Source organism: Phoca vitulina, unplaced genomic scaffold (assembly GCF_004348235.1).
Source record: "Phoca vitulina isolate PV1807 unplaced genomic scaffold, GSC_HSeal_1.0 scaffold2, whole genome shotgun sequence".
NCBI lineage: Eukaryota > Metazoa > Chordata > Mammalia > Carnivora > Phocidae > Phoca > Phoca vitulina.
Window position 1 is genome coordinate 50,170,845 of NW_022589705.1, and position 17,230 is coordinate 50,188,074.

The 17,230-nt window shown below is 36.5% G+C and overlaps 1 protein-coding gene and 1 pseudogene across 2 annotated transcripts in view; both read right to left on the reverse strand.

Annotated features, from left to right (window-relative positions):
* Window positions 1-14,203: 14,203 nt before the first annotated feature.
* On the reverse strand, window positions 14,204-16,539 carry LOC116626681 (annotated as a pseudogene).
* A 301-nt stretch (window positions 16,540-16,840) lies between these two features.
* The window catches only part of EFCAB7 (EF-hand calcium binding domain 7), a 43,611-nt gene continuing 43,221 nt past the window's right edge, over window positions 16,841-17,230 (reverse strand). Inside the window, exon 14 of one of the 2 annotated variants that reach the window (XM_032427335.1) lies at window positions 16,841-17,100. In XM_032427335.1, the coding sequence (XP_032283226.1) occupies window positions 17,026-17,100 (75 nt within the window). In that variant the 3' untranslated portion in view covers window positions 16,841-17,025. The remainder of the gene's footprint in view (window positions 17,101-17,230) is intronic. The other variant, XM_032427327.1, reaches the window with a different exon arrangement.

Below are 17,230 nucleotides of genomic sequence, written 5' to 3' on the forward strand. Positions count from 1 at the left end.
GAAGTGCCAGCCTTAGGTAGATTCATGACTCCTTATTCTTTATATTCTCCAAATATTAGGGTATTTGTATCAGAAAAACGAGTCAACTCCCAAGGTCTAATTCGACGTACTACTTTCCCTGCGTTTACTGATGGACCGAACGCTTTACTTGCATGGTTAGGGTGGATATACTGATAACTAAGGTTTATTGAATGTAATGTTTCTAATCCTTACTAAAGTACAAGTTTTATTTTTCCCTATTTCATGCTTACAAAACTGAGATTCAAAAAATCAAATGGCTTGTCTAGCCACAGAGATAAGTATATGCAGGAGGCCAATTCAGGTGGGTGTGGCTCCAAAACCAGGGCTCTCACCATGATTTGCCTGCCATTTCACCAGGTTTGATAACTAGGAAATGTACAGGGAGGCCTTGATAAATATAGGTACAAATATAAGGTAAGGCTGAGTATAATTCATCATCAAAATAAGCCAGTTATTCATGTAATAGAAATTTGGTGAAGAGATGAAGAAGGACTGAAAGAGTTCATGGAGGATAGAGAGTCAACAAAAGAGACTTGATTATTAAGTAGGAATATTGATACTTTCCTTTTGGTTTAGCATCCCCCTTGATTTGGTGAGAGTGACTGTCTGCTCTGCTCAGGAAGTGTGTCATTTCTAGAAAAGCCACAGCTTTTCCCCCCTGCTTATGAGATGTGTGACCTGGAGAAAGTAACTATGGGCATCCATCTCTTTACTATAAAATGAACATAAAACCTACCTTAGAGAGTTTCTGCAAGAATTAATGGGGGTTTGTATGTCTATTTCTCAATCATGGATACACAGTGTAATCACCTGAGACACTTTTGAAACTACCCAGGCTCCAGTCCAAACAGATTAAATCATAATCAGCTGATGTAAGTAAATCACCTAGCATGGTGCCTGAAACATAACAGCCCTCAAAAAATATCAGGTCCCCTTCCCTAATTCCAAAACTAGAGTTTATCTTTAGCCTGTGAATTTGAGTCTGTTCATGCCCCTTTAATGGTTAATTGGTATATCTTGATCAAACAGAGAGGCTGACAGATGCATATAGCTGCTGATTCTCAGACTTCAAGTGTTTATATAGGTGTTATATAGATATAAGTATGGGGTTTTTGTTTGTTTGTTTGTTTTTAAGTAGGCTCCACATCCAACGTGGGGCTTGAACTCATGACCTCGAGATCAAGAGTCACATGCTCTGCCTACTGAGCCAGCCAGGCACCCCTGTATGAGTTTCAGGGGCAAATAATATGTGAAAACTGAATCCTGGACTGCTGTTAATGATTTCTAATATTTACACAGAAGGGCACAAAGCTTCACAGAGCAGTATCATCTTGTGAATTAAGTACTATAATCAACCTCATTTTATAAACTAGAGAACTGAGGGTAGAATGATGAATGTAATCAAAGTACCTAACTCTACAAAATGAAAATATAGCATAGAATCACAGTCTTAGAAATACCTACTTCATAGTTGTGTGGATTCATTTAGATACTGAATATAGAGTTCCTAGCATAGTACTAATAAGTACTCAGTAAATGATAATTGATTATTATAAAGTGGTAGGTTCAAATTCAGATCCCATGTTCTCTATATTCTTCATTGTCTTTGGAGCTAGGATGGGGCTTTCCGTTTAAGAGGATTTGTTCCATACTTCTTTCACCTCTGAAGCTGTAATAATTAGGGGTGCCTGGATGAGCCCCAAATGGTCTCAGTCAAACAAAACAGAAGAAAAATTCTAGAAAGGGGCACCTGGGTGGCTCAGTCCGGTTAAGCATCTGCCTTCGGCTCAGGTCATGATCCCAGGCTCCTTGCTTGGTGGGGAGCCTACTTCTCCCTCTCCCTCTGCCTGCCGCTCCCCCTGCTTGTTCTCTCTATCAAATAAATTAAAAAAAAAAAAAGGCTAGAAAAATATATTTCCTGAACACCTAACTCTATGGACTGAGATTTCTCTCTGCTCATAGGAATATAAGTCTCTGCCACCAGGGCAGAATGAAGTTTTGAAAACATGGTTATAGAAAAAAGTTGTCTTTCTTGCACAGTTAGATTATGGTGAGATGTGTACCCCTTTCATCTGTTTTCGGATTCATTTTATTCATGTCCATATAGTATATCTAATTTCATTAATCCTAATAAAAATACAAGATATAGTCAGATTTATTAAGTTATTCTAACTCATAATTACTTATACTATAGCTTAAGTAAATAGTATAAATAAAAGAAATAAAATTATATATACAGTAGTATCCCACTTAAGTGTTTTATTTAAGAAACACACACACACAGGGGTGCCTGGCTGGCTCAGTCAGTAGAACATACAACTCTTGATCTCGGGGTTGTATGTTCAAGCCCCACGTTGGGTAGAGAGATTACTTAAAATCTTTAAAGAAAAAAAAAAGAAACACACATGCAAAGGAGTAGAAGGAAATCTATCAAGATATATAACAGTGATCCTTTGGGTTTTGAGAGAGGATATTTTTATATTCTCCTTTATGCTTTATCTAGATTTTTCATGCTTTCTATGGAGAATCTGTATTGTTTCTATAAACAATTTCTACACCTGAAACTAATATTGCACTGTGTTAACTAGCTGGAATCTAAATAAAAACTTGGGGAGGGGGGAAGAAACGACACTATGTGGGGGAAAACCCCACTATTTGTTTTCTTTTTAGTACCTCTTTTAAGTAGTAATTCTCATGGTGTTTCACTGATAAGTTATCCTTTATCCTTTAGATGGTATGCATTCATTCATGCATTGATTCATTCATTTCACAAATATGTGTTGTACTTCTGCTAAGCGCCAGCTCTTTGAAAGGTGTTAGGTAAACAAGTCAGAGTGGTCCTTGGTCTCATAGAGCTTGCAATATGTTGGAGGAAACAGATACTGAAAGCCAATCATGATTGTGAGAAGTACTACAAAGAAGTATAGGTGCTGCCAGAATGTAGATAGGAGGAACTATCATTGGAGGGAGACAGGGAAGATGCCCAGGAGAGAGTGATGTATAACCTGAGGACTGTAAGGGTAAGTAGTATTTGGCCAAGTGAGAAGGAAGGAAAACCACTTCATTCCAGGGGAGGGAACATTAAGGGAGAAGATTTGAAAGTAAGAAGGAAATATATTGTCACTGAAGATTTAAAAGGCAGCCAGTATAACGGGAGCATAGAAACTGAGGGGTAGAGTGGAAAGCCTGATCACATCAGGCTTCTAGATGGTGTCAAGCATTGCAGTCTTTATCATGACAGCAATGAGCAACCAAAAGTTTTTTGTTTTAATTGCAGTAAAATATACACAACATAAAAATTACTACTTTAACCATTTTTAAGTGTAAATTCAGTAGCATTAAGTACATTTACATTGTTGTGCAAACTATAACCACAATCTACCTCCAGAACTTCTTCTGCCATCCCAAACTGAAACTCTATGCCCATTAAACAATAACACCCCATTTCTCCTTCACTTGGCTCTTGGAAACCACTATTCTACTTTCTATCTCTATGAATTTGACTATTCTATTCTCAGATAAGTGGAATCATACAATATTTGTCCTTTTGGTCTGGCTTATTTCATTTAGCATAGTGTCTTCAGGGTTCATCCCTGTCGTAGCATGCCAAAAGGGTTTTAAACAGAGGAATACTGCAGTCACAATAACATTTTTAAGTGATCACTCTGGCTGCCTTGTGAAAGAACGAAAGGAAAAAAATGAAGTGAAACCAGATAGGGGGAAATGGTAGACTGTACTAGGTTGAAGTCAATGGAGATGGACAGAAGTGAATAGATTCAAGATAGTTTCAGAAAGTGGAGTCAGCAGCTGATAGATTATACGTATAGGGTGAGTGAAAAGTAGTAGTACCTACTAGCAATTTGAGACTGGGACTATTATAAGAAATGTGGGGTGGGAGGGTGGTACAGTATGATCATGAGTTGTTTTGGACACATAAGTTTGAGGTTTCTGTCATGCATCCAAAAGGAGGTACAGAAAGAAGTGTTAGATACAGAGGTCTAGAGCTTAGAAAAGAGACGTGGCAGAGTGATATGAATTTATAATCCGTTAGCATATAGATAGCATTTGAAAATTTGAGAATGAATGAGATCATTAGGGAGAGAATACAGACTACAGAAAAAAAAAAAAAGAAGAAAGAAGTCTGTCACTGAGGTCTGAGAAATCCAACATTTAAAGGCCAGTAACTGCCATGTGAAAAAGTTAAGCTTTTCTACCTCTGAAAGAGAATTTCTTTAGGAACATCAATCCAGCAGGAAGATTTAAATGTTTCTTCTATAAGCCATCCAGCTTTCCATAAACCTGAGCTCAAATCTACTAGGTTACATTTAAAGCCAAGGAAGATCTACTTCTTCAGCAAGTTAATAATATGTCATTTAGGAGTCTTCCTACAAGTTCAGAATTTTGTCAGGTTTCATCTAGGTTAAAAAAAAAAAAGCAGTTGGCAATTCTGTAAAAAGCTTTAATGATTTCTCTGTCTACATATACAAATATGTATAAATGGGAGGTAGGTTAAGTCCTGGCTAAATAAATGTACAATGCTTGGTCAATCCCATTTCCAAATACAGTGTTCATTGAAGACAGCTTTACCTTCACCATCTACAAATCATCATTTGCATTCCAACTATAGTGATTTAAAGAAATGTGTTTATCATAGCATATCAATCTCTGATAAATGCAACAAATAACAAATGGCATTCATATGCAATTTATAATGAAAAAAGACATCTGGAATTTATAATGGAAACACTGGACGGTGACGTGAGTGATCTAGTGGCATTAGCCATTAGCAGTTATTAGTTACATGGCTCATACAGAAACTGATCATTAAAATATATGAAAAGTGGGGTGCCTGGGTGGCTCAGTCAGTTAAGCGTCTGTTTTGGGTTCAGGTCATGATCCCCAGGTCCTGGGATCGAGCCCCGCATCGGGCTCCCTGCTCCACAGGGAGCCTGCTTCTCCCTCTCCCTCTGCCTGCCGCTCCCCCTGCTTGTGCTCTCTGTCAAATAAATAAAATCTTTAAAGAAAAATTAAAATAAATAAAATATACTGAAAAATAATTAACATGTAGACAAAGCTTTAGAAAGCACCTATATTGTTCAAAACAAAACAAAACACAATGTTATATTTGTGAACACTCAACTTCCTGTCTGGTGGTGTCAAGCAATGGTTGAAGAATCTATACTGAGGAATTTTACTGGGATAGTCTCCAGTTTAGGCCGAGAATGGTTGCCCAAATCTCTCTTTTTTTTTTTTCTTTTTAAGATTTTATTTATTTGTCAGAGATAGAGAGAGCACAAGCAGGGGGAGTATCAGGCAGAGAGAGAGGCAGGCTCCTTGCCAAGTAAGGAGCCCAATGTGGGACACTATCTCAGGACCCCAGGATCATGACCTGAGCCGAAGGCAGACCCTTAACCGACTGAGCCACCCAGGCATCCCCCAAATCTCTCTCCTACCCAAGAGTTCTACTAGGCCTGAAAGGTGGTCTCTCAATTAAGAGAGCTCTGAGAGAATAGGTAAATTATAGATAATCTCTTACAAGAATTTTCAATTATTTGTAGCTGGCAAATAACTAATTGATGATTCCATATGAATCCATACAAATTAATGCTGAGCAATATTGCAAATGTCATGTTAGTTCATTTGTTAAACCCAAATCACAGGTTCTTCCTGGCTGCAGATTTTGTTCATTATGTTAAATTTTGATTTATTTGTAACTTACTGAAACAACTAGTTCCTACATATGGAAGCAATATGAAACCATTTAATGTCTTTTCTATTTGTATCCATAAGTCATTCAGGTGTTTAAAACGTTTATTTGAATAAAAGTTCATGGATATCTGGAGTCTCTGATTCTGAAATTAAGTTTGTTCCTGTGCCAAAATAATAATAGTTTCTGAACTCATGTTTCAGTGTCAAATGGTTATTCATGAAGCTATATGTGAAAAAGATTGATATATAATAAATGGGGCTTTTCCCTTAGAATTCATTTTTGGAATCTACTATAAAGGATATCAGTCTGAATTAATTTATATGAATATTTTATATGCAAATATTAATATTTCAAATGGCAAAAAGATAAGATTTTTAAAAATACAGATTATGAAGGACATTTTTTAAGAAATAATGAATGTCTTCTGTTACCCCATTTCACCAGTGTTCTTGACTATGGAATCAAGATGCTGTGGCAGGCTCAATAATGGCTGCCTGAGAGAGATCCACATCCTAACCCCTGCAACCTGTGAATCATATGGCAAGAAAAGGACTTTGCAGATATAATTAAGGATCTTGAAATGGGGAGATTATCCTGGATTATTCAAGTGAGCTCTAAATGCAATCATAAGTGTTCTTCTAAGAGGGAAGCTGAGGGAGATTTTATTACAGAAGAAGAGAAGACAATATGACCAATGAAGCAGAGACTGGGGTGATGCAGCCACAAACCACTGAATGCCTGCAGCCATCAAAAGCAGGGAAAAGCAGGAAATACACTCTCCTCTAGAACCTCTAAAGAGAGCACAGCCCCGATGACACCTTGATGTTAGCTCAGTGATACTGATTGTGGACTTCTGGCTTCCAGAACTGTGGGAAAATTCATGTTGCTTTAAGCATGGTAATTTGTGGTAATTTGCTAGAGCAGCCATAGGAAACTAATACAAATACTTTGATTTTATGAGAGAGTATGAGTCAGGAAGCTCAAACTCATGTCCTGATTCCCTAGAAGCCTAAAGTGTGACGTCAGGTGGTAAGAGAATAAGAAAAAGAAGGCTATATTCTAAGTCTCTACCAGTGAATGAATAACAGAGGAAAGTATATCAGGTATAGCACAAGAAAACAGGGAATCAAGAAATCATGGAGGTAATTATTTCCAAATTATTTTGCTCAAATTATATGAATAAGTTAAAATGTTTTTTTCTTGAATTGGCTAGGGATGTTTCATTCACTGTGTAGAATTGGATGCAACAGACTGTGAGTGTTCTGTATACCACCTTAAGGTTTTGAATACTCCCTATCAAAACTAGTTTTGACAGGTGTTAGCAGTTTTTCCTAATGAGTGAATTGTTTTGTTTCCTTCCTTTGACATTACTGACTCTTGTAGCTCCTGTTATATATTTTTCTTAATTCTAAAGATATCTTTGAAATAATTTATATTCATTGCCCTCACTCTCCTTTTATCCATCCATCCCTCCCTTCAAATCATCTATAAAATACTAATTACATAGTACAAGTTGGTTAGGCTCAGATTAGTCACCTAAGATAAGATCCTGTACTCAAGGAGTTAAAAATAGAACAGTCCAGACACATGTAGGAAACAAAGTATGAGACACAAAAAGGTATTCATTTTTAAAGCTAGTATTGGAATAAAAAAATCTCTAATCAATAATCAAAACTTCTACCTTAACAAACTAGGAAAAGAACAAATAAGCCCAAGGCAAACAAAAAGAAGAAAATAATAAAGATAAGAGCAGAAATCAATGAAATTGAAAACAAAAATAAAGAAAAATGAATGCAACTAAAAGTGTTTCTTTGAAAGATCAATAAAATTGATAAACCTCTAGCAAGACTGACAAAGAAAAAAGATACATCTTATTACTATCAGGAATGACAGAGGAAATACCACTAAAAACCCCATAAACAATGCTTTATAAAACTCTCTATACATAAATTTGACAACTTAGATTAAATGGACCATTCCTCAAAATCCACACACTACCAATCCCTCCCCCACCAGATGAAATAGATAAACTGAATGGCCCCATAACTATTCAAGAAGTTGAATTAGTACTTCAAAACCTCCAAAAATTCTCCACACCCAGATGGTCTCAAAGACAAATTGAAACGAACACTTAAAGAAGAAATAACACCAATTCCACACAGTCTCTTTTTGAAAATAAAAGGAAGAAACATTCTTGACTCATTTATGAGGTCAGTATTGCTCTGATACCCAAACCAGACAAAGACATTACAATTCAAGAAAACTAGAAAGGGGTGCCTCAGTGGCTCAGTCAGTTAAGCAGCTGGCTTTTGGTTTTGGCTCAGGTTGTGATCTCAGGGTCCTGGGATTGAGCCCCTTGCTCAGTGGGGAGTCTGCTTGAGGACTTTCTCTCTCTTCCTCTGTCTCTCCCCCTGCTCTTGTGCGTGCACTCTCTCTCCCCCTCAGGAAAAAAAAAAAAAAGGAAACTGGAGACCAATATTCCTCATATACATAGCACAAAAATGCCCAACAATGTACTAGGCAATTGAATTCACAATATATATTATAAAAATAGCATATCACAACCAAGAGGGGTTTATCCTGGAAATGAAAGGCTGGTTCAATATTTGAAAATCAATCAGTGTAATCCATCACATTAATAGTCTAAAGAAGAAAAATAATGAATGACAAAGAAAAAAATATTCAACATTTCAGCATCCATTCCTGATTTTTTAAAAAATCTCAGTAATCTAGGAATAGAAGGCAACTTTCCCAACTTAATAAAGGGCATCTACAAAAACATCTTCAGCTAACTTCATATTAATGGTGAAGGACTGAATGCTTTCCTTCCTAAGATTGGGAGTGAGGTAGGGAGATTCACCTTCATTATTCTTACTCAACATCATGATGGAAGTCTTAGCCAGTGCAATAAGGCAAGAAAAAAGAAAAGGTATATACATTGGAAAGAAAGAAATGAAACTGTCCCTATTTGCAGATGACATGTTTTTCTATGTAGAAAATCCCAAGGGATCTACAAAGAAAAAAACTCCTACCACTAATAAATGAGTTTAGCAAGTCTCAGGATACAACAGTAACATGCAAAAATCGATTATGTTTTTTGTGTAGTAGCAATTTATAACTGGAAACTGAAATTTAAAAAATAATACCATTTACAATAGCTCATAAAAATAAAATATTTAGATATAAATCTTATAAAGGATGTACAAGGTTTGTAAGCTGAAAACTGTAAGATGCTTTTTAAAGAAATAAAGGAAAACCTAAATAAATGGAGAAATATACCATGTTCATGGATTGGAAGCAACACAATAAACATGTCAATTCCCCAAAATGATCAATACATTTAACACAATATCAATCAAAATCCCAGCAAGAATTATTGTAGATATAGACAGCTAGTTCTAAAATTCATTTGGAAAGAGAAACTAGAACAGCTAAGAAAATTTTGAAAAAGAACAATAAATTGAAAGAATCACATTACCTGATTACAGACTTACTATATATAAAACTACATAATGAAGACAGCGTAGTATTGGTGAAGAGAAAGACACATAGATCAATAAGATAAAATAGAGTCCAGAAATATACCCACACAAATATACAGGTCTATACAATCAGTTGATTTCCAACAAATGTACAAGAGCAATTTAAAGGAGAAAAAATAATCTTTTCAGCAAATGGTGCTGGGACCACTGACATCCATATGAAAAAAAAATGAACCTCAGCCCAAACCTCAAAACTCACACAAAAATTAATTCAAAATAGATCACAAATATGACTGTAGAAAGTTAAAATTATAAAACTTATAAAAGAAGATAGAAATTTTTTGTGACATGGGGTTAGGTAACAACTTCTTAGACTTAACACCAAACACATGACCCAATAAAGAAAAAACTAATAAACTGGACTTCATAAAAATTAAAAACTTTGCTCTCCATATGATAGTTAAGAGAATGAAAAGATAAGCTACAGACTCAGAGAAAAAATTTGGAAATTCACATCTCCAACAAAGGATATATCCAGAATTTATAAAAAAGCTTCAAATCTCAAAAGTAAGAAAACAACCCAATTTAAATGGGCAAAAGACTTGAAGAGATGTCTCACTGAGGAGGCTATATACAGATGGTAAATAAGCATCTGAAAAGTTGCTCAGCATCACTAGCCATTAGGGAAATGCAAACTAAAACCACTATAAGATACCACTGCACATTTATTAGAATAGCTAAAATAAAAAATACTGACAATATCAAGTGCTAAGGAGGATGCAGAGAAACTGAAACTCTCATACATTGCTGATGGAAATGCAAAATGGTACAGCCACTCCGGAAACACTTTGGCACTTTGGTAGTTTCTTAAAAAGTCAAACATACACTTACCATATGACCCAGCAATCTCACCTCTGCCTATCTATCCTAGAAAAATGAAAACTTATGTTCACACAAAAGAATCTGTGCATGAATGTTTATAGCAGCTCAATATTGCCAAAAACTGGAAATGGCCTAGCAAATGAATCAATAAACAAATTGTGGTACATCCATATAAAGAAATACTACTCAGGGGTGCCTGGCTGGCTCAGTCAGGAGAGCATGCAACTCTTGATCTCGGGATTGTATGTATCTTGACCAGCTTTTTCTCTAACAAGTCTTGTAATCTGTCTTAACTAGGCTGTGCCCGTATTAGGAAGCAGTAGATAATATTTAAGTTTCTTAGATTCCTTAATTTGTCTTTATTTTTCTTATTGAGAGAATGATGCCTGTGAAGGCAATTCAGCCAAAGACTCAGAGAACCTCATCTGTAATAAATGTCCAGGCCTTAGCTTTTACAAGGAGAGCCATAAAGAGTCTCCACTTCAGTGGTTCTCAAAGTGTGGTTCATGGAACCCTGGTAGCCTAAACCTGTTTAGGGGTTCCACAAGGCAAAATTATTTTTTTAAGATTTTATGTATTTATTTGAGAGAGAGAGAGCACAAGCGGGGGGGGCACGGAGGGAAGTGAGAAGGAGAAGCAGACTCCCCACTGAGCAGGGAGCTCAAAGTGGAGCTCAATCCCAGGGGGCATTTACCTGAACCCAAGGCAGGTCATGACCTGAACCGAAGGCAGATGCTTAACTGACTGAGCCACCCAGGTGCCCTGGCAAAACTATTTTTTAATGCAAAATGTTTTTTTCCTTTTTACTGATAGTGCAAAAGCAATGGTGGGTAAGGCACCTTAGCATGAATCAAGATAGAGGCAACAGACTGCACTGTAAAGATTGTATTCTTCATTGGCACGTACTACTTAGCTTAAAAACAAATGCCAGTTTCACTTTAACTCTCAACCCTTGGCTACATATTGTATTAATACACTGTGTGATGAAGAGAAAGAACACATAAAGTACTTCTACTACATTCCTAAGTACAGTAGGTGTTTCAAGGGAAAGTCCTTATTTGAATTGAAAGTTGAATGAACTACCTTATCATTTATACCACTTTTACTTGAATAAAACAAAACAAGACAAAATAAAACAAAAAAGCCTCACAGGAAAAAAAAGTATTAGTTTTAAAATAGAAGCTCAAGAAGTAGAAGTTTCTTCTGGATTGGAGAAAGGATTAAAGGCTTCATGAAGGATGAGGCATTTAAAAATATATGTTAAAGGTACAGAGTGTTAATACTTGTCACAATTTATCTTCTCTGACAAAGCAGTGCTCTATACATATGTGGCACTCAACAAGTATGTGATTGACCTATTGCTTACGATATTAATAGGCAGAGACACAATACAGGAAATTCTAGGAAAAGTGAAAGACATGAGAAAATGCCTGAAATTTCTTTCTATCCTTTTCAAAATTCCTCTTATCCCTTCAAGTTCATTTAAAGTTCTAGCTCATTCCTGATTCTTCCAGCTCACACTAGTCTTTCCAACTTGTTCTATCAAACTTAGTCTAATACCTTAGGGTAGTACTTCTCCAGATTTTAAAGCTCATGCTTCATTTCCTTTAATAGTTATTAAAATGTGCTTTATTTTACATTATTAAATTTTGAAATACATTGTACTGTATGACTAAAAACAAAGCATTACTTAGCTTCAAACTACCCTTCTTTCATTCCTTCGATCTTCTGGGAGTCTTATTCCCCTCAAAAAAGTTGGGCAAGCCTTCCCCTCCTTTTTTGTTCCCATGCCTTCACCTGTAGTTTATGCTTAATGATCAGTGCTTACTAATTTAAGACTTAATATTATTCCTTAATAGGCTAATATGTAACACATATTCTCAGCTCTTTCTTTTTCTGAGGTCAGAGATCATGTCTACTACTTCTCTATTATAACTAACGCAATATGTAATAGAAACTTGCTAATTGGATATCCCTGTGTACCATTTACCAGACTAGTCATCTAAATTTTTACTCCCTTGTAAGAAAACAATTCTTTCAAAAGCTAAATCCAATTTTTTGCAACAGATATTTAGAAAAAGACACAGAGAAATTTACTTTTTAGCAATGCTGCATACTCATATCTGAAATTGCTAGAAAGCTTATAGCACTGGTATTCTATAACCAGCAGTACTGTATTTACATTAGCCTCATTCAGATGACTGAAATTAAGCTGGCAATGAATTTAAGTTGGTTGATCTTGTGTTAAATTGCAAAGGAAAGAGTAAAATTAAGAATATGTATAAAATGTTGGATATTTATCAATTGTGTCTAAAAGAAACTGAAAAATGTTTTTCTTTATTTTGGGGGAATGGAACCATACCTCTAACCCCTTTATAATATGTAGGTCTTCTTTTTAACATTAATATATATCTTTATTTTATTTTTTTTAAGATTTATTTATTTTTAGAGAGAGGGTGCACGTGAACGCGGGGGTGGGTTTGGGGAGGGGCAGAGACAGAGGAAAAAGAGAGAATCTCAAGTAGACTCTCCACTAAGCGCAGAACCCAATGTAGGGCTCGATCTCACCACCCCAAGATCATGACCTGAGCCAAAATCAAGAGTCAGACGCTTAACTGGCTGAGCCACCCAGTTGCCCCTTAATATATATCTTTAGAACTGTTAATATTAAAAAAAAAATAGAGAACCTATTTTTACTTTTTTATAAAGTAGTCTCCATGCCCAAGGTGGGGCCTGAACTCACTACCCTGAGGTCAAGAGTGGCATGCTCTACGGACTGAGCCAGCCAGATGCCCCAAGAATCAATTTTTAAAGTACAAATTGACTTTGGTCAAATATCACAAATATAAGCCACTTGTGAATAAGTGGCATAAGAACTAAGAATCCTATTTTTCATCTTCCTTAGACAAAACTAGCCATAGTTAACAAGTACAGACACTTTCAAGCAGCCAAAATCCTTTACCTCTTAGACTTACAGCAACCATTCCTAGTCCTGCCCCCACAAACTGTCTCTCACATTAATTTCATCTGCTTTCCCTACATCATTTCCACTATTTGCCATCTTTCTCCTCCAATCGTTACAAGTTCTTTTTTTTTTTTTTTTTTGCCCAGAAATCAAGCTAAGCTGAGTAGCAAAGATAGGCTTTATACTTCTAGATAAAGCTAGCAGGGCCATCTTAATATGTCCTTATACTTGTAACTTCACGAAGAAGTGAGTCAGTATCTTTTTAAGAGCAGAAGACTTAGTATCTACCTCACAAGTTAGAAATAATTTTTATATATTCTCTAATAGGATGGGTGAATATGCCTGTGTATAGATAGATCCTTAATATACAATATATTTCACCAAAGCAGTCTTAGAAGTCATAAAGGACTTAACCCAGTGCTGAGAAATATTATCAGTTGGTCTCTCTCTCTCTCTCTAATGAATATTATGAATAATAAGTAATATGCTCACCCTCTGGTGGCCAAAATCAGAAATATATTTTCATTTTCCTGGATTATATCCAAAATATGATTAGTGTGGTGTATTAAATTTCTGTATCATATTCAACCTATACCAAAAATAGATCTAAAAGAAGGCTTCTGGCTTTATTTATTTATTTTTAAAGATTTTATTTAGTTGACAGAAAGAGAGACAGTGAAAGAGGGAACAAAGCAGGGGGAGTGGGAGAGGGAGAAGCAGGCCTTCCACTGAGCAGAGAGCCCGACATGGGGCTTGATCCCAGGACCCTGGGATCATGACCTGAGCTGAAGGCAGACACCCAATGACTGAGCCACCCAGGTTCCCTGCTTCTGGCTTAAAAAAAAAAAACCCAGATCTACTAGAATATCTAATGAAAAATCAACAAAACTATTAAATGTAGTTGTTCATTAAAATTTCATTAAATGACATGAAAAACAAAATCTGGGTAAATAGAATTTAATAGTAATGGGCCATTTTTTCTTATGTGTCTATTTTTAATATTTCCTAATAATTAGGAAAAATTCATACCGTAGGTAAGTTTATTTTAATTTTCTGCCCACTTTATTCAACTGTCCAGCAAATATTTATTGCATATCTATTATGGTTCTACGGTATATACTGGAATTATAACTGTCCCTGCTTTCAGCCTTTTACCTTTTCAGGTAAAACTAAACAGTAATTCCTGTACAGTATGATGAGTGCTACAACAAAGAATAAGCATGAGTTTTTAGGGCCACCAAAGTAGTCTTGGTAGGGGCTTAATCGGGAAGGATTCTTAGAAAAAGTGACATATTCGCTGAGACCTGAAGGAAAAAGAGGGAGTAGAGAGATAATTATTATTCTATAGAAAGAAACACGGCATCCGAAGGGCCTGAGGTGAGAGACAACGTGGAAACTGGGGGAAGCCACAGAAGTGTGGGTGAAAAGAAGTGTCAGAGGTGGGAAGAAAATCTGAAGAATATCAGAGAGAAGACTTTAAAATTACAGGGCACCTGTGTGGCTCAGTAGGTTAAGCATCTGACTCTTGATTTAGGGACAGGGCATGATCTCAGGTTGCTATCAGTGATACAGCTGGAACCAAGATGGGACTCATAGCCACATTTTGATCAAAGGTATTGAGAGGTAGCAGAATATGCCACCCCAAAATGTGCCACTTTAACATGTGGATTGTTTTGAGCTGAAGGCACTTAAGACCCAACTGATTTGGGAAAAGCTTATTACCTCTCCCTGAACTGCCAAAAAGAATTTAGATAGATAGCCTGTACCAGGAAGAGAGCTATTACTAGAGATAATTTTTTATATCAGAAAGACTTACCTGCATGGCATGGCAAACATTTGTTTACCAAACATTCACTCTTCTCATCTTCCTGTGAATTGTCTTCTTCCCCTTTGAAGCCCCAGACTCCTATCCTCTCTCCTCTGCTCAGGATGGTATATAAGCCTCAACTGGTTGACTGCCTATGAGTCTCATGTATTTGTCGGGCTCCCATATGTACATAATGAAATTTCTTTTTCTCCTGTTAATGTCTTATGTCTATTTGATTATTAGACCAGCCAATGAATCTAGAAAGCAAGGCCAGATACTTGGTTCCTGGACCTGTTTTGAAAGCAGAGGCAGAACTATAGTTGTATTAGTTCCATTATTAACTTAGCTTCACATTCTACCTTATTCCCTACTTATGTTTTATGCATCTCTTAACTTCATACATGATAAATCACTAACTTTGCCTTTTTTGCCCCTATTCCCTGTTTACCCACTGACTGTAGAAACCTAACGGGGACCAGATGGTAACATCTGTCTTGAAATTATCTGATGTATCTGATCATACCAGGTTCCAAACGGCACCTCATTGTCTGGAAGAATGCATACCTCCAGATTCTTTTAAGGCCTCTCACTTCATGGTTCAAGAAACTCTTCACCCTCCTCTCATGTATTCACCTCCTTCATATATATAAACTGTCCCTAGGCTCAAAAGGGTAAGGCAGCTTTGGGAATGATCTCCTGCCTTCTTCTTCGGCTGCTCTTCTGATAATAAAGCTCCCTTTGCTTAAAAACTGGGGTCTCAGACATTGGCTTACTGTGTATCAGGTGCTTGGACAAGTTTGAGTTCAGTAACGAAAGAAGGGAAAATTTTTTCCCAGCAACAACTTGAATGCCTTTAGCTAACTACTTCTTCGAGTAGTCTAGGGATACAACATCCTTTTGCATGAGGAAAGCTGAAATTCCATACAGGTACCACAAGATACTATGCATGCTCTAGTCCAGCAAAATGTCTATTGCCACAAACATGGACTGAAACACATGGATTATAGTGTGCTTTCCCATCTCCTGGATGGCTAAGGCTCCAAGTTCTGTGAGTTAATGCCATTATATTACATTCTGTCCTGTCTCATCTTATAGATCACTTTTGGCAAGAAAGGGCAGAGGATACCAGAGCAGACTGTATAGTTGAAGAAACTGCATATACATTTTCTTTACAGCACCAGTATTATATTTGCATGGCCTTTGACATCTAAGAAGATTGTGACATTATGGTTCAGGTTAGAGATCCTCTCATCAGGGAAATCATTCCTGAATCTGTGATTTGCTGCAGATTAAGTTTTCTCATTTGTTCAAATATCAAATCACTCATCAACCACTACCATCAGTTGTCATGTCTACTGTGCTATGGTGCATTAAGACAAGAATCCCCTCAGAAGTAAATTCAACATCCAACTCCAGACCCATTGCTCCAATCGTACCTGCCTGCCAAATGGCCGCCAGTATGGACGATGGTGTAACAGCTTCCAGGGCTTAAATACCTACAGGCCCAGAAGGGGTTGGAGGAGGAAGCATCAGCCAAAGCTGAAGAGGTGCAGCAGGAGGTAGAGGCTGCTGGTGGAAAGGCAGGTTTTGAAGGGGCTATACATCATCATCAGCAGCAGCCACAGCAAAGAGAAGGGGCCCAGGAGGCCCCCTGGTCCTCCCACAGCCACATGCCTGTGACCACAGTGGCATGGATGGGAGTCTGTGACCTGTCACGCTCCTGGGACAGAACAGTGAGAAGACAGGGTGAGAGCCCAAGACACTAGCTGCAGCTGGCCTATTTTCATTTTCTTTGAGTTTATTTTTTATGAGTAAGATTAAACCAAAAGTATACAGGATTTTGTAGAATTCATCGAATACTAGTTTTTAAAAGCTTACCTGTAATTTTATTTTGATTTACTATTGGTAAATGAAATATGCCCAGATTTCCCATTAAATTAATAAGAAAGCCACACATTAAAAACATTATTATATTATTTCTATTTTATATTTATATTTTAATAATAAAGTATATAACATGGGTATAAAATGTAAACACATATAAATTGATTATTGTTTATGTACATCAGTTAAATTGATTAGCATTTAGTTTATCAACAAATAACAGACTAAACCTGAAAGAATTCTTAGTTTGACAGGCTCAAGTAGAAAACAATATTTAAGATATAAGGGAATACACACAATAATATATCCATTCTTGTCGTTCATTCAGAGGCATTACATGTTGACAAACCTGCATATAAAAATAGAAAACTTTTATTTTCCTTTCATATATTTTATTTTTGGCTAATTTTTAAACAGGATAACATTTCTAGATCCTATGCAAAAAATATCCCTGTGCAGATAAAATTCTATACCATTTG